Genomic DNA, 24,075 nt, shown 5'->3' on the forward strand with positions numbered 1-24,075 from the left:
GCTTAGTACGTGCCAAGTTTTAAATCCCATGGTTAGTGATTTTCTGTACACGTAATGTGTTTGGCAACTTTTCAAGTTTAAGAACGCTGCTGCCTGCTTAAAGTAAATGTACCATCACCCCCACTACTAGTAAGAGTGGTATCGTCCGGCTGTCAAGCTAGCGTCCCACTATTAAATTTAGCAGGGTGAAGCACGCGGGACCGTGCACTACTGCACACAATGCCGTACAGTCGAAACAATCCACAAAGCACTCCAGGGCAAAACGGGTAAACACCTAGGACGCCTGGGCCACTTACAGAAGACACAGATATCTTAATATACTGCAAGAATTGGACATAGTAGACCAAAGGGCATACAGCTACTTGAAGCAATCAACAACTTATACCAATAGATCAGTGGATATTTTAGTTAAAAAACACTGTGAAACCCTGGTGAAATATTAGAGATGATATCTTATTGAAATAAACCGCATTGCTTTGGTAAGTTTTTTGGTAGGTTTTGAAATACCCCATGTTCTAGATCTACAATGTCCAATTCCTTGCCACTAAGTACTGAGAAATCTTGTGACCAATCTCCCAACGGAAGGGTGGAAACAGTTATATTGAGAATCTCGTGAACGACGTGACAAGGTAACATAAATCTGGCAACCTCCACCTCGCAATTACAGACATTGCTTAGAACAGTTTCAAAAGTTCTAGAGACTCTTGTTAACAAACTTCTAACGGCTCATGTCAACCGGATATTAACTGACAAAACAATACAACCCTTCCGCTGACTCGGAGATAGAGGAGTGGACTGATGCCATGGACAGAGGAGAAATGGTGGACTGTGTATCTCTAGACCTTCCGAAGGCATTTGATAAGGTTTGGCACGCAGGACTTCTCTCCAAACTATGAGCATATGGAATCACTGGACTCATGCACGGCTGGTTCTACAGCTATCTCTCGGGTAGACTGAAACAACGAGTGGTCACCCAGGATATTGCTTGATGACAAATATCCGTTGATAACTACATTAGTAAAACTCTGTACATGTTTAGTTTAATCGTACTGACAATGTAAATATAGTAAACGCATGGCGATTTAGCCAGAACGCTTGTCAGTATAGGAACACCTATATATGATTGTTGGACAGTCCTGGCTGTATATTTGTTTATACAGTTTAATAAATCAAATCAAATCAAATCAATAGGGCGACAAGAGGCTATGAAGTTGACGCGTTCAGTCGAAAATTTATGGTGAGTTACTTATTTGTGTTGGAACAAGCTTGAACTCTATACCTAAAGGTGCATATCATGGCAGGGTTGTCAATTTACTTCACTGAAAACACATGTATTTGTGATTTAACCAAGCTCCTTGATTTAACGTTACCTCTTTACATTTATAAATTTCGGTAGGTACACTACCAGGTGCATAAATGTGAAAATTATGTGAATTTCGTGCAAAATTTCAAGGAAATGTGAAAAAATGTGATGTAATGTGAATTTTTTTGAGGTTCAACAGCATCACATTTTATCACATAAGTTCACAGAAAATCATATAAAATAACATTTCTGAAGCGCGACACCTTTATGTGAAAAAATGTTATTATTTTGCGTCACATTTTTTTCACATTTGCAGTGAACGGTCCAGAAAAATCACATTTTCAAATGTGAAAAGATGTTATCTAAATGTGATGTTGGATCTCCTCCCATTATGTGAAATTATGTGACTGCCTGTATGTTCTTTTTCCGCCGATGCCTATGTGATTTTTATGTGAAACGTACTCTCAGTGAAAATGTGAAACAATGTTAACCTGAGTCACATTTTTAAAAATGTGTCTTTATGTGAAAGTTATGTGAAATGGGTTTGACTACAAAATGTGAAAAGATGTGAAGACATCTGGCATTCCGCGAAATGTGAAATATATGTGATGTTCACGAAAACGCAAAATGTGAAAAAATGTGACATCAAATCACATTTTTGACATGTGAAATATATGTGAAATTAATGTGATTCGTGATTACACAAGACCGGGAATCATGTGAGTTGACAGAATATGTAAAAGGTAAGTGTACTTGTAGGTCTTCTCCATTGAATGGGCTAATCATTTGTGGGGCAAGCTCGCGAATGTGTATTGTAAACAATACAGGCCTATTACCTTATTGTATGATGTGATTATTATCTATCATTCAGTACTAATCAACGAACAAAAGGTGTCGAACCCCCCCCCCCACTCCCTCTCGCGTGCCACTCCTTATGTTGCTAATTATCCATTTTACAAGTAAAAGCGCCGAATATCGCGACACATTGATAGTTTGGCCAAGGCCAGTCAAGGCGTTTGAAACACTATTTAAGTAAAGAATCACATGTTTGAAACCCTTTGGTCCAGTTTGTAAAGGCAGTCTGTACAAAATATCGTGTAAGCATCATGAAATACATCAAGTTAATGCTTTGAACTTATACAGTATCTTGAAGAACCGAATTAATGAGTCCCCAAATCACTCGTTAGGACAAGTAAACAAATAAACTCGCAAACTCGTGCCAGATATAAATTTCCGTCCCCGACCCGTTATTAAGGGAATCCCTGGTATGCACCGAAAAAAGTACAAGATTAAAACTAGAATGGGGAGTTCAGCCTCCTTAATTTTTATTCACTAATTACAAGCAAGCGACACAAATCTGATGTCAAATAAGCAAGGACGTGTTCCATTTATTACGCCATAACAACAGAAGCGGGCATACCCCGTGTTTTCCTAACATAGACATGCTAAATAAATAGATTGTCGCGTAATAATAGTCCACAGTTACCCAGTATTATGGTCTTTCTCCGTTTGAAAAATGTTTTATCTGTCTCGAGTTGAACATATTCTATGACTTCTAAATGTTCAGGAAGTCAGTACATACAGCGCCGTGTATATAGACACAGACCGTAGTGAACTTCGGGTAGGTTGTTGACTGAGAAGTTATGGGTTCCAGGCTGATAACGAAAGAATCGTTTAATCTAAAGGAAAACTAAAATAGTCCACAGTTACCCAGTATTATGGTCTTTCTCCGTTTGAAAAATGTTTTATCTGTCTCGAGTTGAACATATTCTATGACTTCTAAATGTTCAGGAAGTCAGTACATACAGCGCCGTGTATATAGACACAGACCGTAGTGAACTTCGGGTAGGTTGTTGACTGAGAAGTTATGGGTTCCAGGCTGATAACGAAAGAATCGTTTAATCTAAAGGAAAACTAAAATAGTCCACAGTTACCCAGTATTATGGTGTATATCGGTTTGAAAATGGTTTTATCTGTCTCGAGTTGAACATATTCTATGAGTTCTAAATGTACAGGAACTCAGTACATACAGCACCGTTCATATAGACACGGACCGTAGTGAACTTCGGGTATATAGAAAATATGTAGAAAAATGTACAGTTGGTAGCAATAAAATCATTTTTGTAACATTCAAGGACATACAGGATTCTAAGATGATAAAAATAGGCTACAGGCGTACTATAGTGTTTGAAAATAAAGTCCAAATACAATACCGCCCTTTACTTGACAGAACGTTTCCTAGCACACGCACTCAAAACGTCTGCAGTGTAACAGCCCTCTTTTCACAGTGTAATCGAATGGGCTTAGACACAAGCCATGCTAGCTTTGACGCGAGAGACGCATAAAGCTGGAAATCCCTGTCGGGCGCTCTAATTGGCTTGCGTTCTGGGCGCAGGTTATCGTCAAAACCCCTTGTTTAATTGTTCTTAGTTTTTAAAAAACTCTTTGGTTACGCTTTTCCGCACTTATTTATACTATCTTCACCATAGTTCCCTGACCAAGAACAAATGTCAGAAGCCATCGCTCATTATGCAAATCGGGTGTAATTGGCACCTCAACGTGAAGTTGGAACTTCACACCTGAGGCGAAGACCCTAAAGCGGAGGCGCGAGAAGCCCCACAAGTTTGTCTCACCCCGATGTGTTTGCATTTTAACACCTATTTGAGGAGGAATCTCGGAAACCTAGAAACGGTCGTAAATAAGCTTGTTACCTGTTACAAAAATTTTCACATAAAATCACATAATCATCTAGGACATAGGCAAATGTGAAATTATGTGAAGCATTTTCACATAAAATAACATTCTGACCTCTTATGTGAAAAAATGTGATTTGAACTTCACATAATTTCACATTTGACTCCTTTCAGTTTGCGGGGTAAAACCGCTTCACATTTCTTCACATCTTCTCACATTTTGAATTCACATTTTTTTGGCCATCTTTTCGGGTTGTGTGATTTCACATAATCGATTCACATTTTTCAAACAGTTACATTGTTTCACATAAAATAACATTTGACGATTCACATTTTGAAAAAAAAATCACATTGTGGGTTTCACATATTTCTAATGGGATTCACATTACATCACATTTTTTCACATTACATTAAAATTTTGCACGAAATTCACATAATTTTCACATTCATGCACCTGGTAGTGGTATGTTGTATGTCAATTGGCCATATACTAACGACTGTACACCGTATTATGTACCTCAGTCAACGACACAGCCACAGAGAAGCCACAAGACTGTCAGGACATCCTTGACAACGACGAGACCACGCCCAGCGGCGTGTACATGGTTTATCCACGGGACAACCTGGGCGGCTTCAACGTCTTCTGTGATATGGACACGGACGGAGGCGGCTGGACGGTAAGTCTAGTCATTTATCTGTAATTTCTCAAAAAGAATTTGGAGACTTCATCACTACATGAAAATATTTAGACCCGTTGTAATTACCACCATGACATGTCATGGAGGTTTATATTTTCAGTTGCATTTGTCCGTCGGTTAGTCAACAAGATAACTCAAGAACGAATGGATGGATTGGTGTCATATTTAGTGCATTGATAGGGTCTGACGAAAACTGGAAATTATTTCATTTTGGCTCCCCCTAGTGGTTTCCCTTGAAACTTCCGGTCTTGATATCTCGCGATCTGGACATGCTTCTTGTTGGCATCCTTCCGTGTCGGGAGACGGTGGAGTATGCGCCGTGGTTCAGTTCGACTTCAGACAACGCCGGCTGTGATTGTAGAGTCCAATCCTGAAGCGGCATGCTAAGGTCATGCATTTTAGGCCTTGTTCACATGACCGGCCAAACCGCAATTCGGGTAACTCACATTCCTCACATCTGGTCCATGTGCCACACCTTCCTTTCGAACCGTGCACGATCACAATTCGCCTGATGTACATTTATTGTTATTTGATGAAAAAAACCTAACGTAGCGTGTTATCAATGCCAGAGGTCAATGACCTGCTTGCTACACCCCCCCCCCCCAGCGTACCTCCCAGCGGTGAAGTTCGTCCTAATTCGGTGCTTACTTCTCTTTTAAGCTACTGCCACGTAAATGGTGGTACTGCATATAAATAAAGAAATATTACCCCGTAATCCATGACCGGGTCAATTTGTACACATTGCGTTCAGACGCAAATCGGGATCCGGGGAAATCTATTCGAAACTACCTCCCGAAGTGGTTTGGGATCGAGGCACTTTCAATGTGATTTGGAGCGTTCAGATGGGGCCACTTGAAACCGGCTTCGTCGGAAACCACATGTAAAGCGCTTTCACTGATTCTGTCTGAACAGGACCTTAGATCGCAGGTAGCTCTTGTGCTCGAGAAGAAGTCACGTGAGTTTGCGCCCCCCAACACGATATCAGGGATTTCGCGGCCAAAACATACGAAACAAAGTCACGAAACAAAGTCACGTTTCCGGAAATTTACAGCTATCAAAAACCAAGACCATAGCATACTAAAGATACAAAACCGAAAGTTCTGCTGCAGTACTAATGTCGGCAACCAGGAGGCCGAACTTTCACCTTGACCTTCGCCTTCCTACAACCTACCCACATACCAATTATCATCACATGTCCATAAAGGCCATCTTACGTTTTGCCCACCACAAGTATGACATACATACTTGGTCAAAGATTATGTGTAATATACCTGTACGTGCCTGTGAAGCAGGTGTGTTACGCCGAAGGGCAGTTATACCAGCTATACCGATACAGATACAGCTTCAATTGTTGGTAATGTCTTCTAACTTTATTGGGAAAGTTCATTTTAAAGTATATTTATTGTCTCTTTCATCTAAAAATGTGACTGGAAGAGCTTGATATTGGGGTTTCGGCCATCCTAGAAATCTTTCTAAAATCTCCGATTTTCTTGTTACTCTTAAAGTTGTTCCAGAGACGCCAAGACGGAACCGTTGACTTCTACCGGGGCTGGGCGGACTACAAAACCGGCTTCCCTTCCAACCTGAACGGCGAGTTCTGGCTGGGAAATGACAACTTGTACCGCCTGGCTGTGCAGAAAGTCTACCAGCTCAGGGTGGATATGGAGGATGTGGAGGGGAACACGGCGTACGCGGCTTACGACACGTTTGCCATCTCACCTGAATCACAGAACTACAGGCTCTACATAGGGACTTACAGTGGTAACGCAGGTAAGGTTGTCAATTGTAGCAGGGTCATCACTCGGAGTTGAGTCCATAGTGAATGATTTTTCGCCCATCTGTTTATTATGTTAACTGAAGGAATATATATTGTTTTTGCTCTGTTTCCTCTATTTCTTCTCCGAAAAATTTAGTAAATGAACTGAACGGGACGTCTATCACCATGGTAACAAGTATTGGGTTACATCATGTTGCAATTTTATGGCAGGAGGGTTAAGACTCCTGTCACCATGTAAATAAATGTGTTTGAGTAAGTATTAACAGAGCAGACCATATGCGAAGATAAACATTATGCATTTGCTTTGCAAATGTTACCTTTATGTAAATTGTCTTGATGTTGCAATATCTTTGATTTATATTTTTTCTTACGGTGTAAAATGTTAAAATCACGAACCTTTTTTTTCATATAAAAAGTAAGTACGTCTACAAAATAATTGCCTGTGTGGCCTTTTGTCTTGGGGTACTTTGGGTATTGTGGAGTTAGGTCTTACTGAAAGAAGCAACTGAATTTGTTTGGCATTAACGTAGGGGGATAATATTGCCTTTTTATACGAGTATGTAAGCAAGATTCAAATCAAATGATTTAGATTACTAAATTAGTATTTATACAGAAGGACAAATTGCAACATTTTTCAGCTAAAAAAATATCTCAGATGTTAATCTGAACCTTTGTTATCATCATATTTTGTATCTGGTTTTACATAAATACCCCAGCAAAATATATATCTGCTAAATTAAGCGCAAAAGAAATGAAGTCAAATTTGTCCCTTTGTCACAGGAGACAGCTTGAGGCTTCATGACGGGAAACCATTCAGTACCAAGGACAGAGATAACGACGAGCACCCGTCCAGCTGTGCTCAGTTGTACAAAGGTGCGTGGTGGTACGTAGCTTGTCACAACTCCAACCTGAACGGCCTGTACCACCTGGGTACTCATGAGAGTCACGCCGACGGCGTCAACTGGTACCACTGGAAGGGTCATAAGTACTCCCTGAAGCGCACTGAGATGAAAATCCGACCAGCTCCATAATGCCACAGCAAGTAAATTTTATGGATGACATCCTTCGCAGACTCCAAATCTAATGCTAGCAGCCGAAAATAAACAAGGCGGGCCGAAAAAACAAGGTTCCTACATTTTGGTTTTGACTCAGTGGGAACTAACATATACACAGCCAGCATGACATATTAGTGCATAAAAGTATAAAAAAAATTAATCAAAGCCGTTACGGGTTTTACGTAAATGTTACAATTTGCGGTACTCCGATAACTCTTTTGTCATTGTTATATAAAGCGGAATTTTTTCTTTTTTTGGGGGGGGGGGCAGGCGAAAATCAATGCTCCCGCCAGTCATCCATGAAAATTATTTGGTGTGGCCTAAGCTGAAAAATGGCCTAAGCTGAAAATTTTATTTTCTTATTTCAGTTTAAACAAGTACATGGACAAGTACAAGTACCTTATCACGACGGCTTCCTTTCTGAACAGAATAAGAACGGCATGTCCCATATTGTAAGATTAATTTGTAATCGTACAGCTAAAATGAGACATCAGAATTAGTTATTCAGGATTGTACTTAGCAGAACCTGTCATATTCTTTATTACCTTCGCCAAGAAGGTTATGTTTTCGTAGGCGTTTGTGTGTGTTTGTCTGTCTGTCTGTCTGTCTGTCTGTCTGTAAACACGATAACTTGAGAAGACTCAAATGGATTGACTTCATATTTGGTAGCTAGGTCTTGATGAGACCTTAAAATGATTAGATTTTGGGCCCCCTAGCGGCTTCTAATGGTACTGCAGCTGAACTTCCGGTTTTGATCAACTGATATAATTCATGCAAATGAGGATCCTATTTGCATAATCAGGAAGAATCATCTTTGTCAATCTTAAAGATTAACATCATTTGGCGAAGGTATGAGATCTTGGGACTCTAGTTATTGCTTTGATCGATTGGCATAGTGTGTTCTAGTGACGTGTAATATATTCCATAGTACGGAGTTCATACACTTTTGAATATAAATATGAATCTGTCTATAGCATGGAATCTGTTGAGGTTTATTGCACATTGCAGTGGTGCACTTATAGTAAAAACAGGTAGATTTAGCGATAGTCGACTTCCAAAAAGCGTTCGACAAAGTTCCCCAGCAGTAGAAGCTGTGATCTTACATGCAAATAAATGTTCACTCATCATTGACAAATCCGTCTTGATGTGTCTTCTTTCAATAATGCAGACAAATGCCACCAACCTACACCCACAATCTCTATTAATGGCAATTTTATTACATACATATGGGCGGGAAATTCTGCGTTTTAGGATATCATACTTTCATGAAAATTCATTTGTGTTGGTAGTTACATGTTTAAAGTTAAAACTTTTGGTCCAACACAAAAAATTCTCTCACCTAGAGCTTTCGACCAGTCACTCTTGTCTTCCTCAGTAGACTGACCCAGTGAAGCTTGTCACGTGGCTTCTTTGAAGTGTGACGTCAACATTGGGTCAAAGGTATCTGGTAGACGATGTCGGCCCCCGTCGCGGTTCAATGTAGGGTGATGTGCCCTGATGTTCCTTCACCCCTCTCAAGACAAGACTATTTCTTGAGAGGGGTGAAGGAAGCCATATACACTTCAAAGAAGCCACGTGACAAGCTTCACTGGGTCAGTCTACTGAGGAAGACCAGAGTGACTGGTCGAAAGCTCTAGGTGAGAGAATTTTTTGTGCTGGACCAAAAGTTTTAACTTTAAACAGGATATCATACAGTTGTTTTCTTTCCTTTGCCCTCCAAACAACGCTAAAAACATAACACACAACTTTCCATCGGGAACAGTTAAGTACGAGTAAAGCTTTATGCTTATACACGAAGATTACATTTTAAAAGAAAAGTTAGTAATACGATCATAGAGCCATAGAGATACAAAAAGTAACATTGAAATCAACATGTTAATAAAACAACGAAGCTTGGGAAAAATATCCGCATAACCAATAGGAATGCTCCTTAGAATCGAGGAATTAAACCAATCAGCATATTTGTTGGTTGTACTGGATTGGTCAATTCGAACATACACGTCATGCGGAGCAAGAAAATGTGGACTTTTGAATTCTTGCTCTTTACACCATCGCTACACTATCATGTTGTAACATAGTGTTTGCATATTATTTAGGGAAAGGCAGGAAATTTCAGCTTTTGCCTTCTGATAGATCACGCATCAGTTTTGAGAACAGTATACTGGAAAAATGAAGGCTGCTAGTATGTGTGCCTCTTCGTTAGCCTGGAATCTATACTTTTCGAGGCTACTACTCATATCGCTTCATAGCCTCTGCCAGGCTTCAGAGGTCGCTAGAAAGAGTAGAAAGTGGCCAAATAGATGGTTCTGAGCGGCACACTGTTCTTTAGCGGATTTAACTCCCCTAGCTTGCTATCTGTCTAGTTGGCCAATTTCTTTCCAGCCGCTACTGAAGCCTGGTAGAGGCTAGGAATAGAGTACAACAGGGAGGACTGCAGCTGAAATAGGATGGGTACGAGGCTAACACTTCTTTTAGGAAATGAATACGATATGGCCACTCTCTGGTCTCATTCCCACTAGGATAAAATTGTCCGGATCGAGCCGAATTGATTCGCTTTCATCCGGCTTCCGGATCCGGCTCAAAGCAGGATCTAAGCCGGATCAAAGCGAACCAACTCGGCTGGATCCGGAACTTTTATCCTAGTGGGAATGTGGCCTCTATGCTGAAACAAATTAAGATCGAGGGATCGCAACGACTTCGTAAGGGTACGGGACGAGGTTGAGACCAGCCTTGGGTCTCAGACTGGGTGGCGGAGCGCCCTCTGGCTTCTGGAAGCGGAACTGCTGCATGAGGCAGGAGAAGAACAGGAACATGAGCATGCGCGCTAGCTGCTCGCCGGGGTTGGACGCACACCAGCCTGGAACAACATGGAAACGGGGATCGTGAACAAAAAAACTTCAGCAAGTTAATTTACATGCGTAGCACCTTATACTGGACGGTACAGACAGAGACAGACAGAGAACTGCCGTTGAAATAAAAGTGAAGTGAGAATGATAATTCGATGTGCGTAGGGAGGAAACATAACGACCTGAGACGGAGGGCGACACAGACTTCCAGAAGAAGCAATTTCACTGTTATCAGAATTGACCAAAGATGTGACCATCAGCATTCATTGACACCGTAGTATCTGCTGGGAGATTTCGTATCGTATAAGATATTGCATACTGTAACTAGAAAGGCCGACATTTGCTTTGCAGCAAATGTAGCGGATGGCTTCACCACATTTTACGACATGGCAGGGAAAGCAGTAGAAACATGAGGGAAAACAATTCTTTACATTGATATAACTATAGTATGAAGTGACAACAGTTGAAAAGCTATCCCCTACATTATTGGTTAGGATTTTTTGTTGCATAATGCAAACTGTTGATTTTCAAGATAAAAAGAATGCTGGAGCAGGAAAGCTTGACATACCTACCAAAACACTGGAATGCAGTTCATACTGCCAATATGGCATGGCTTTGTACAGGTGTTAATTGAGTTAATCCAATCAAATCCCAACAGCCAATCAGCAAGAAGAATAGAAGAGAGCTGCATTGGTTGCTTGCTCTGCATGCCATTCTGATGACTAATGTCCAGTTGCCAAATGTGGTAACACACTGCTGTAACACAGCCAATAAGCTCAAATAAGACCATTCTAAAAGCCTGTATCAAGCCATAATTACCAGAAGAAAACGGAAGGAAGATATCGTATAAGATATTTTATACTATAATTACCAGAAGAAAATGGCAAGAAGACGCCTTCCTTCATCAGGTTCCCGTCGCTGTCCAGGAAGCCTGCAGGGTCGAACTCCAGCGGACTCTTCCACACTTCCGGGTTCATGCTGACCGAACACACGTTGGGAATGATGACTGTTCCCTAGAGAGAGAAAGATCACAAGTGGCGTCGGGTGGAGTAGTGGTTAGAGCAATCGACTATGAACCGGGGAGACCCGGGTTCGATTCCGAGTCGTACCCGGTACATATGTCTGAACATGCGCCCCGACATTGTGCCCTTGGGAAAGGCACTTAACACGACTTTCCTCACTCCACCCGGTTACCCAGGTGTGAATGGGTACCTAACTTCGGTTGGGGAAAGTCGTATTGAGGTCACCTTGTGGCGCCGAATGGCAGCCGCACAGACCCTTGCGACAGTTCCACAAAAAATAATTGTGGAACAAATATGTGTATCATGTGTATTATTTGATTGTTGTAATTGTTGTGATTTGTATTGATTATTATGTGATACCCTGCATCAATTCAGCCGTATAAAGGCTGCGACTGCACGGGTACTGTTTGGACAATAAAAAACCATTTATTATTATTATTATAACACAATCAGATCTTTCTTATCTCTTGACAGAGAACTTGATTGACAACAAAGTACAGTGACTTTCGTATTATAAAGGCCCGGCTATATGTAGACATACAGACAGGTGGGTCCAACGAATTAACGTAGTACAACACAACAGATGAATCAACTTGCACTACTTGTTCTAAGGTCTTTTGAGATGTAGCCTCTACCAGGCTTCAGAGGCGGCTGGAAAGAGTAGAAATTGACCAAATAGACACTAATAACATGCCAGGGGAGTTTGTCCACTATATGAGTACAGTTTGTCGCCCTGATATTTTTTACTCTTTCCATGGAGTTACTCCATGTTCTTTCCAACCACGTCCAACTGAACTATGAAGCCCGGTAAAAGCTATTTCTGATGTACACCAGGCTAAAATTAGGAACAGAGAGAGGGGGGGGAGAAAAAGAGAGAGAGAGAAAGAGAAAGAGACAAAGAGAGACAGAGAAAGAGAAAAAAAGGAGACAGACAGGGAAAGGGAGAGAGAGAAAGGTAGAGAAAGAGAGAGTGCACTGACAATAAAGAGAACAGAACAAGTGCTGCTATGGAGCCCTAATGTATATTGAAAGAAAACAAAATAACACATTAGATTTACGATTATATTATATTTCATTTCATTTAAAATACATATTTCAATATAGATAATAATACTGAATTATTTAGAAGTGATGTACATATACGGTTGTATCTTTCTAACTTTTGGAATGTTGAATCCAGTGGTTGCTATCGTAGAAAGAGAGAGAATGTGTGTGTGTGTGTGTGTGTGTGTGTGTGTGTGTGTGTGTGTGTGTGTGTGTGTGTGAGAGAGAAGAAAGAAAGAAAGAAAGAAAGAAAGAAAGAAAGAAAGAAAGAAAGAAAGAAAGAAAGAAAGAAAGAAAGAAAGAAAGAAAGAAAGACGATTGTATCTTATTAACCTTTGGAATGTTGAATCCAGATAGTTCCGTGTCGTGTTGAGTGACGTGGGTGAGGGACAGCGGTCCTGTCAGCCGCAGCCGGCTCACTTCCATCATGGCGGCTTCCGTATAAGGAAGGTTCGACCTGTCAATCAAAGACGGGAGGCGGTCCTTCCCGACAACACAGTCAATCTCTTCATGTACCTGAATGACAAAAAAAGGGAAAAAAGAAATGACACAATAATATAATAATAGTTAGAGAAGTAACATTTTCAAACCAAATGCAAGATGTGCGTCTGTATCTGCTGGATCGGTATAGCCAGTGTAACCAAGCACATGAGGTCAATGACCTGAACTAGACGTCTGTCATCATGATAATTGGTGATGTAGCAGACACCCTGTGGTGTTACATTATGTAGTAAGTGGCAGGACAGGGTTGGTGGGTCAGGTCACCTTCGGCGTAACACGCCAGCTTTGCAGGCACGCGGCGCGGAGGCAGCTGGCTACATTACACCGAACAACTTCTTACACCTAGTCCTTGAACATCTAACTCTAACCATTGTTAAAGTTGTTTAACATGCCATGACATGGTATAGTCTGACGAACAAACTACTGCTCTTTTTGTTCTTGCTCGAACACAACATTGAATTTCATATACTAGTACGTGGTTACCAGCCTCTCCAACTTTGTTCTGCAACTTGCTACATAATGTACCTAACACCTGAGAAAAAATGACGCAATAAGATAATAATCGTAAATTATAAAAGTCAATTTGCCAAGTATATGCATAACATTAACATTCACATAGTCTAGCCTAACAAACTATTCATTCTCACGACCACGCAAACATGGTACAATGTATATGGTGACCAGCCGGGCCCCAACTGTCCTGACACTTGCTACATAATGTAACCCAACACCACAGGGTGTCTGCTACAGCACCAATTACCATGGGAACAGCCGTCTGGTCCAGGTCATTGACCTTATGTGTCTGGAGAAGAGGAAGAAGAGTAAGTACATGCTAACCTTTTCCTGAACTTCTGGATACACAGACATATAGAGGATGGCCCATTGTAGTGCTGCGGCGGCCGTACTGGTGCCTGCGACAAATATGTCCCTGGAAAAAATAGTATGATGTATCTTTTAGATTGTAATCAGCCAAAAGACATTCTCAGAGATCTCATTGCATGCTGGGAGATGCGAGAAACTATGGGTTGCTCTGAGAATGTGACATGACCGTAACCATGACAACCCGCATGCGTATTGTGTCCATAATAATCTTTGCACCCTGAGCTACCCATAGTGCCCTGCGTCCCCCAACATGCAATGGGATTCGTGAAAACAATGTATCTGTATCCGTATCGGTATAGCCGATATGACCGCCCTTCGGCGTAACACACCAGCTTCGCAGGCACGCGGCGCGGCGGCAGCTGGCTACATTACACCGAACGACGTGTTACACCTAGCCTCCCACTGTAATGCTCCCACTGTACTTGGTGGCGGTGAGTTCCACTCTGCAATAGTTCTAGGAAAGAATGAAGTTTTGAACACCTCAATCCATCTTAGAAAAATGTAAAATTATCTTCGATTAGTAAGGTCTAGATCTGTTTTACGTTAAGAAAGAAAAATATTAGCCAGATATTTTTAAGATCGCATACCGTATTGCCTCCATCAACAAGTCATCAGTAAACTTGATTCCATCATTTGAGTCTCGAACTTTAGACAGATACACGTCTGTGAAGTCCCTCAGTTTCTCCGGGTCGAACTTTTCTCTGTGCTCAGTCACCGTCTTCTTCATAAAAACCTGCAAACAAATCGCATTTACAGCATTATTGAAACGTTGCCGCCATATCCGTTTGCTCATATTTGTACTTGAAAAGAACCTTTGTTTCATGTAAGGTGTTACGATACCAATATTAACTAGTGTTAATTAATGATTATTTGTTCTTATCTAATTATAATAGTATATTATGTCACGTATGTTATCGAAGTGGAAGTGGTGGATTGGTCATTCCTTGACAAAGACTGGAGTTGTACAGTCGAAAATTTGGGTGAGTCCAATTTGTTGTGTTGGAAATTACAGTTTAAATTTGCTTCATAGTGATTTCTACCAACACAGATGAACTTTCAGGATATGTTGTTAAAGATCATGATTACTACATTGTATTTTATCAATAGTTATACTGTTATAATAATGTTTCATACAATTAATGTCGTAGGGGGAAGATCGCGGACAGGCCATAACGGCTTTTTATCCCCCTCCCCGCAGATCTTCTTCTTTTGTTATGTTTATTTTATTATTTTGATTATATGCTAATCAACAAACAAACCTGCACCACTTCGCTATTCTCGAAACATTCTTTATGTCCCCCAAACGGAAGGTGCCTTAGAAATGGGAAATAATTCCCGAGAGGAATCTTGGAAGCTGCGTCTGTAGTCCTCTTGAAGAGGTCCAAGAAGCCGCAGAATTCCTGATGGTCGAACGGAAATGTGACGTCAAAGATCACGGAACAAATCGTGTTGGCGACGCTCTTCAGGAGGAGTCTTTCCGGGTCAAAGGGCGCGCTGTGCATGCTGGTTACATGGTCGAGCAGGCTCTGTATCTCGTCTGTGATTTTTCTCTCCAAACTGACGGTTTGACCCAGGGTGAAACTACGAACGATGTAGGAGCTCAGTCGCTGTTGAGCTCTCCAATGGGAAGGTCTTGGCGTGGAATCTAAAAAAAAATAAGAAACGAAATAAGTCATAATAAGTCACGAAAGCCAGCAGACCCCACTGCTATTTGCCAAACAGTTACTCAGGCAATTGGATATGGTCCAGTTGCTTGTTAATTAAAAGAAACAAATGTGTAATATCGTCTGTGCATTATTCATGTCCCTCATGTGCTTTAGTAGGTATTGTTTGATCTTCTCATGTGGTTGTGGAATGAAATGAACGCTCCCTGTTTTGGCAGACGGTATCTCTTGCAGAGAAGGCATCCACTGTTTACCAGGCAGTTGGCATTGATATATGAACTATCAGCTGTCGAAACTCTGGCTATCAAGTAGAGCTCCGGACGTGACTTAGATTATCTTTAGTGACCCGAACTTCCATGGAACACCGACCCATACCCCTGGTGTCTTGACATGGCAACATTTTTTTCTTCATCTTGCAATTTGATATTGACTTAGGTATATTTATTATATCTATGTGTATTATATGAAGACAATAGTCTATTTCAATAGGACCAAAAAAAGTTAATTGCCGAGGACAGAACTCGAGTTCGCTATTGTGTTTAATTTTCTCGTTTTATTTCTTTAAACTTTGATACCAAAGCAAAACCTTTCCCCTCTGTTTATTTGACAACTTTGACCCGACAGTATAGGTCAGTTCTGACGTCTAAATCATTGAAATGATACTAAACAATATTTAGGTAGTGAGGCGTGTTTAACCCAAGCAAAGAAACGACTGGCCAAAAAGAAGGGGGGGGGCTAACTGATGAACCCAATTTGCAAGGGATCATTGGAACGAAATGGACCATTTTCAAAGATAACAGCTAATTCCGGAACGCTGATTTAGTTTGGTCAGGCAATCTCTAATTACTTAAGTGTTGTTGACAGACGACATATTGGCGATTGGACCGTTCCACAATAAGAAGGGGGTACTTATTTTATAATTTTCATTAATTTTGAAAGAAAATCATATACTTGGATAGCCCACAATATACGCAGGTAAAACACATGGTTTGCTATAGATGTTTAGTGAAAGATAGTTAAGCAAAGAGGCAGAATTTAGTGAGTTGGTTCTTTTTATGCCTAAGAAATGGTACGGTCTGAAAAGGACGACCAGACTTCCTGTCGTCCCTATATGGGGAGGAATTTTTCGCGAGGTCGATTTGGGTCAGCAGACGATAACAGAGTTGTCATTGTATCAGATTCGGTATCAACTATCTAGTCTGGGGCTCGGGTTACAGTATGAGAAAAACACATCCACTGGTTTATCTCTTAAAGGCATTTGATTCATATACCAGACGTGGAATCTATGTCGTGGAATAGGTATTGATATGGTATTAATATTCATTGCATATTCCTACCCAAATGGGCTAAATGCACATGAGACCAAATGTTGTCTAGAGCTAGGATATAAAACATGGAGAATACTGAAACGCTACGTTCTAATGCTAAAAGTCTAATTGTTTTACAACAATACTTCGTACAACTTTTCATCTACTGTTAATAGCCGTTTCTTCTCTATTTTTGAAAAATCTGGAAACATAATAATGGAATGTTATACTATCATTGGTAGTTTCAGTAGAACCACCGGCAAGCCTAGCCTCCATCAGGTTTCGGGAAGTGGCTGGAAACCAGGAGCAAACTTTTCTTTTACTAGTCTTAGCGTGGACCAGATCCTATACATGTAGCACACAAGTATCTGATAGTCCATTTGGCCTATTCTATCTTAGCCTCTAACAGGTTTCGGGAGACGGCTGGAAAGAGTGGACATTGACCAAATAGAGAGATAAGATGCCGAGTATACTCTCTATCGGTCTCTCAACTCCCTCGGCATGTTATCTCTCTGTTTGGCCAATTTCTACTCTTTCCAGCCGCATCCCTAAGCCTGGTAGATGCTGCAATTTCCCGAAGCCTGGTAAAGGCTACGATGAGCCTTCGATAATTAGTTGGCTAAATAATAATAAAATCATTGTTATATATATATAGTACATTTATTTAGAAATGAACCCTGGGTAGTTTTTGCTGACATTCTACTTAAATGGTGCACCCAAAATTTTTTGTGCACCCAATTTATTTTACCCAAAATGAATTTCGAGCCCTGCATACACAATTCAAACTTACAATAATATATACAAGCATTGGATTACACAACTATGTATAAGTTTTCAAAACAGAACCTACCTCCGTAAATAATTTCATCAGGTTGGTAAACGAATGAATAGCAAAGTCCTTTGATAACAAACATTAATTTATTTTTCACGAGCCGACGTTTCGATGACCGTCTGTAAACCAATCAGAATTGCCCTGATGAAGATGACAGACGGTCATCGAAACGTCGGCTCGTGAAAAATAAATAGTTGTGATCAAAGAACAACCATTCATTCGTTTACCAACCTGATGAAATTATTTACGGAGGTAGGCTCTGTTTTGAAAACTTGTACATCATTGTATAATCCAATTTTTGTATTTATGTTATTGTAAATTTGGAATGTGTATGCGGGGCTCGAAATTAATTTTGGGCAATAGATACACTGGTACACCCAACCTAAAAAAATTGCTTTACTATTCAGAACCTACCTCCGCTGATGCCTCCTGAGGCCAGTCTGGGTAGAAAGTAACTCGGTCTGTGGGAGAAACAACCGGCCTTGTCTAAGAACGCTTCCCGCATGGTCTCGTACCCGTTCAGCACCACCACGAGACGCGTACCGAGCCAGAAGCTACACACGTTCCCGTACTTTCTCCCCATGGCGCCGAGGGTTTCATGCGGCATGTCCCCGAGAGAGATCAGGCTGCCGACCACGGGGAAGGCTACGGGCCCGGGCGGCAGCCCTCGCCGACGAAAATAGTACCACACCGCCCAGGCGTCCACGAGAACGATGAAGAGCACGGCAAGAACGGTGGTGGCGTTTAAGTCTATCATTGTTGTTGTACTTGTACGTTTCTTCTTAGCTTGTTGCACACAAAGCGGTTGCACAAACTAAAAGGGTTGCAGCGAAGGATTATTAACGCGTTATTTAACTCAAGCTTTCTGAATCAGAGGCTTGGCCTGGGTGTCTTTAAATCTGGCCGTTGTCATAGGAGAGTCCATTCAGTCATCAGGGTACATATTTTGTTTTTAAAAATTCATTAAAACTCTCAGTGACAATTATCTGAAACTAACGCTACATACATGTTGTTCCCAATTTAAGTTTGAATAACGTCTTTTTAAGTTACTACAGATCGTTGCCTTAGTTTAAAGGTATTTTACCCTAACTTTTTTTATTATCTCCCTGTTTCAGCGATGGTTTGATCTAAATAGAAATTCTGTCCGAGGAACAGTAGTATGTCCCGGGACACTCATGCGCATACCGCGCGTGCGTGGCATGACAGGCGCACTTGTCACATGTCGTCTGTTTACATGGGTTTTCGGGGGAAAGTTCGTTAATGTTAAGGCCACGGCAAGTAATTTTTACGGATGACATTAGCGCGCGCATTAATTTTTGCCGGATTTGGGGGGAAAAGCAAGACATTTTGTACAACTCCAGTCTTTGTCAAGGAATGAGCAATCCCCCGCTTCCGTGACGTCACGCAGATAACACACGACTCCGTGAGCAGTGGATCATAGGTTCCTGAAAGTCTGTGGCGCCCCCGTCTCTGTTGAGGGATGGTTTTAATGCCCTTGCTTCATAATGATCTCTACCAAGACAGATGAACTTTCAAGATAAGAAATTTTGTTGCACTCTGACAGTGATCAACATGCCGAAAATGGGCAAAGATGTCTGTTGCCATGCTGGAAGGTGGATGGCAGATAACTATGAAGATAGGAGACAAGAAAAGGCTCTGATTTATTTTTTTTTTTACTTTCATGCAGTAATATGTGATGGTAGCTGTGTTTATGTGATGGTCCCACTGAATCAAAACCTTTTGTACAATGTTTGAGTCAAAATCTGAAAATGTTGGAACCTTTTTTTTTTTTTGGCCCGCCTTGTTTTTTTTCGCCCGCTCGCGTTAGATTTGGAGTCTGTGGAGGATGTCATCCATAAAATTTACTTGATGCGGCCTAATCTCCAAGCAGATCATACGGTGGCAAGGCAGTATCCATTGACCAGAGGAGTGTCCATTAGAAGATCTGCCGGTACTCCCACAGTGAGGAGCACTTCTTTTAAAAAATGATGTAGCTTCTATTTTATTTTATTTTAATTCAATTGTAACACAATACACTGGCCACCTAGGCAGCATAGCTGATTTCGGGTGCCAAACAATACAAAGATTAACATACACAATATAACATACTAATACAATAAACTAACAAGTACGACATTAGCTTCGGTGGCCGATGGACACTCCTGTAGTGGTGAGGGACCAGCATTAGAATATCCCATTGGAAATCTATGCTAAAACCTCTAGAAACAAGCACTTTAAAACACATTTACCTTTATCTCAAATCTCAAGTCTTTGCCCCCAATGCAAAGCTCAGGATTTTCAAGTGTCTTTTGGTACAAATAGTGGCAGTTCAACTCCTGTGTTTTAATGAGCTACAGCTAAAATATTGAAATGATACCATGATTTCACCCCCTGGCAAAGTGGCACAGTCCACACAGAGATCAAGTATTTAGAGGTCAATGACAGGTCAAACCATGAAAAAGGTCACACTTTTTGGCCATATTTTAAAAATAATCATTCTTCTGTCCTTCTTACCAGAAAACTGGGCCTTTCTCAGCAAAATTTGCCAAGGAAAAAAAATTATCTAAAAAATAAGTCCCAAAAATCTGCTTGGAGATTACGTTTACTTACTTAATGTCTCACTCTCCTCACCAATAGTTTAGGTTTCAGGTTACTTGTTATGAAAAATAAATACACAAAGACATAACAACTGTGGTTGTATTTAATGGATATTGAATATGGTACACAGATAATACTATGATCTATCTCAGAATGCCTTAGAATGTATCACATATGCAATGGTCAAAATCCGTTTGTTGTTCGAGTGAACCTTTATCCTTATGGTTTGGGTTGGTCCATGCATGCTGCCAAAATAGATAAAAGCAAACGAATAAACAAACGGTGGTTCCACTATATGTTCCATATAGCTTTATGCCCACCGCTACATGTAAGTGATTGCCCGCGTACGAATAAAAAGCATTGTGATGCAATTTTAATAAAAGTTGAAGCACACATATGCAACAAGGTAATTTGTATGTGTTATCATATAGCCAGGTGGCGTTGACCAATCAGAAGCCCCCATTTCATATTGATTATGACGCCATAACGTCACAGTTAGCATGACGAAAATCTAACAATATGTCGCTACGCTCACTCGGTGGTTTTATTCGATGGTTGTAGCAACTGCCAGGGCTTTATCACACCATATACACCTCGGGGCGGGTCATTAACATCAGCTGTATTTAATAAAACTGCAGGTTTCTAGGTTTTCCTGCATATTCCTACATAATTCACAACAATCTGAGTTATTTTTTATGTGCAAACATAATTGAATAATAAACAACGGACTATTCTACCTAAAACTGTTATCCATGATTCAGTTGTAATAAACAAGAGTTGATTATCCAAGATAATTCTTATCGTATAAACATGGTGATTCCGCGAGTCTTGATACTTGTGTCTCAAGAAAGTTGTGCCGCTTCTTAGTAGCACTTCCTCTCAAGGTGTTTCCTTGTCTTCTCCTTCAACAGTGATCTCAGTGTCCTTGGGATGGCCTTTCTCCTTGTCAAGGTCATCCTGACAGAAAAGATCAAAGTTTTTATTGTGAATTTCTTTTCATGTTTACATCTTTATGCATATGCATTTTCCCTCTAGTGTCCGACGAACTTCATGTGCCTAATCTTTTGTGGTCTGTAGTTAAGGAATTCCCCCGGTTTCAAGCCAGAAACGGGAAGAAACCGAACCTCTGTAATAGAGTAGTTTTAGATCTAATGTTGTTAGATTAGTATCAGTAGTCCTGTTTGCACTACAGATGTGTGTACCTGTTCATTTGTTCACCTGTACTTAGCCCGATAGGGCATGAATGTACAATAATAGGGGTGCGGAATTTTACGGAATACAGTGCAATTTTACGGAATACAGTACAATAGTATTAGTATACAGTGCAATTTTACGGAATACAGTGCAACCGTATTAGTATATATACAGTGCAATTTTGATAGTATACGGAATACAATGCAATCGTATTATACTAAGGTACGGAATAAAGTGCAATTGTATTAGTATACAGTGCAATTTTACTAGTAAAATTGTAGTATACTAATACTAGTATACTACAATTTAGAAAACACTAGTATACAGTGCAATTTTAGTAAAATTGAACTGTATACTAATACGATTGCACTGTATTCTGTAAAATTGCACTGTATTCTAATACGATTGCACTTTATTCCGTAAAATTGCACTGTATACTCTGGCACCCCTGAATAAAGGTCATTTGTTACATGTACTTACTGATGAGGCCACGTCTTTCATGTCGATTTCTTCTTGTAACTTTCCCGACATCTCAACTCTGACCCTTGCCCTCGGGATATTAACCTTGGTGCTCGGTGTTCGAAATTTGCTGAGGTCAAGTTTGTCCCCCTGACGCCTCATCCTCCGTATCTAAAGGACAAAAATATACGTTAGGGTTGCTTTAACTTTAACTAATTTAATTTCTCCATTCACGAGTTTCCCATTCCTAGAATACATTGCGAAAACAGGGGTCTAAACCTCATTTGCATTCACCAATTTCACACTTCCCATAATGCCTAGTAACGGTCACGGATATGACGTAAGACCACCCCCTCCCCCTTCCTCGATGTAATATTTCCAACAAGTTCTATCGACAAACTGGTCAACTATTATTTTGAATTATTTCTCTAGTATAAAGCGCATGCCATAATTGCATTTTTATTGGTCTTACGTCATATCCCTGCATATCCGTGACCGTTACTAGGCATTATGGGAAGTGTGAAATTAGTGAATTTGCACAGGACAGGAAGGCATCGGAATGATCCTGGTGACGTTAAACAGCTTGCTTTTCACTGTGATTTGAGGTGTTGGGGAATTTTATGCTCAACATTAATTAAATTACAATGGGTCGAATCTGACAACAAATAGAGACTGAAGTTTTTGTGTTCTTTTTAACATGGAACCACGTGTGGTTCGTAACGTTACAGCATCAGTATAGCGTTACCACTATAACGTTACAAACCACATATCATCCAAAAAAATCATTCTCTATTTGTTGTCAGATTCAACCCATAGTAATTTAGTTAACGTTGAGCATAAAATGCCCCAACACTTGAAAAACACACTAAAAAATCGAGCTGTTTCGTCAACAGGATCGTTCTGATGCCTTCCTGTCCTATGCAAATGAAGTTTAGACCCCTGTTTTCGCAATGCGTTTTGGGGATGGGAAACTCGTGAATGGGTTGTGAATTTAGGTTTTCATTAGATCTTATTAAAACCTCCTTGTTGTAAAGAAAAACATTATATAACGTAAAAAAGTCTCGATAAATAAGCAATGTTTTTTTTATTTATTTGCACAAATAAAAACATTGATCAACAACTATACAAAACAAACTAAGGAAAAACGTGTGCAGGAGGAGGAAAGAAGCCTGCAAGGCTCCTTCTTGAAACTTACACTGCACGAAAAGTGGGATTTACCACCAAGGTAAATGTGATGTAAAGCCGGGTAAAGGTTACATTTCCCAGTGATTTACCAACATTTACCCGTCGGTAAATGTGCAAATTTACCCGGTATTTACCTGCATGGTATAGGTGGTAATGTTTGCCTTATTTACCCACATTTACCGGTTTCGTGTAAATACGTATTTAGCGAGATTTAACGTGCGCGGTATTTCTCACATATATTTACCGAGATTTACCATATGGGGTATTTTTCACATGCATTTCAGGCATTTACCGAGATTTACCATAAAGGGTATTTCTCATTTCAGGTATTTACCGAGATTTACCGAGCGTGGTATTTCTGACATTTAGTTGAATTTACCCGTATTTACGCGTACATGCCCTTACCAGAACGACTTGCCATATTTACCCCCCTTTACCCATATTTCCTTAATAACGTTGTATCACTCCCCTGAATTATATACAAGCACAGGAAATGGGTTCTGGGCAGAACTCAGAAATATTTATTTAAAAAAGCATAGAAATTAAACATAAATTGGCTGTTACCTTTTCTAAAAGGTATGCAAATAAGCATTACATACAAGTAAGTAAAAGTTTTATGTACAAGTTATACACTTTTTTCTTATAATGTTCAAATGATCAGTGACCATCTGTGTTGTACTAACAAAACACATAGGCATATACATACACATACAACAGAATAATAATAAATACAAGCAGCATTTCTCATGAACACACAGACTATCAGCAGACACAATCTAAATAAAATATTATCATTCTCTACTGACACACAGCCTTTGAGAAACTATACACTTGGTTTAACATGTACCAGGAAAAGTTGTCACATTTTCTATGGAAAATCCATACCAGCTTGTCACCCTTAACATGTCATTATATCCCACATGATAAAAAGCTTGAAAACTGACCACATGAGGCACATGGCACACCACAATGTTAACTTTTGGGAAATATGTTGTAGAACTGCTCATGTATAAAC

The 24,075-nt window shown here is 40.3% G+C and overlaps 2 protein-coding genes across 2 annotated transcripts in view; one reads left to right on the forward strand and one right to left on the reverse strand.

Annotated features, from left to right (window-relative positions):
• LOC109464786 (fibrinogen-like protein A) overlaps positions 1 to 6,615 on the forward strand; it is a 7,067-nt gene extending 452 nt beyond the window's left edge. The window contains exons 2-3 of the mRNA XM_019761859.1: positions 4,519 to 4,673; positions 6,200 to 6,615. Of these exons, the coding sequence (XP_019617418.1) occupies positions 4,519 to 4,673; positions 6,200 to 6,505 (461 nt within the window). The 3' untranslated portion in view covers positions 6,506 to 6,615. The remainder of the gene's footprint in view (positions 1 to 4,518; positions 4,674 to 6,199) is intronic.
• Positions 6,616 to 9,185: 2,570 nt separating this feature from the next.
• LOC109464777 (cytochrome P450 2U1-like) lies at positions 9,186 to 18,494 on the reverse strand. Its single transcript, XM_019761850.1, has 7 exons — positions 18,039 to 18,494; positions 15,081 to 15,466; positions 14,409 to 14,554; positions 13,777 to 13,867; positions 12,772 to 12,954; positions 11,244 to 11,385; positions 9,186 to 10,383 (listed from the first exon to the last, which is right to left on the reverse strand). Exons 1-7 carry the CDS (start codon positions 18,379 to 18,381, stop codon positions 10,199 to 10,201), a joined length of 1,476 nt encoding a protein of 491 aa, XP_019617409.1. The 5' UTR covers positions 18,382 to 18,494; the 3' UTR covers positions 9,186 to 10,198.
• Between the last annotated feature and the right edge of the window lie 5,581 nt (positions 18,495 to 24,075).

The sequence above is a fragment of the Branchiostoma belcheri genome, unplaced genomic scaffold, assembly GCF_001625305.1.
Source record: "Branchiostoma belcheri isolate BF01 breed outbred unplaced genomic scaffold, Haploidv18h27 scaffold140, whole genome shotgun sequence".
Lineage (NCBI taxonomy): Eukaryota > Metazoa > Chordata > Leptocardii > Amphioxiformes > Branchiostomatidae > Branchiostoma > Branchiostoma belcheri.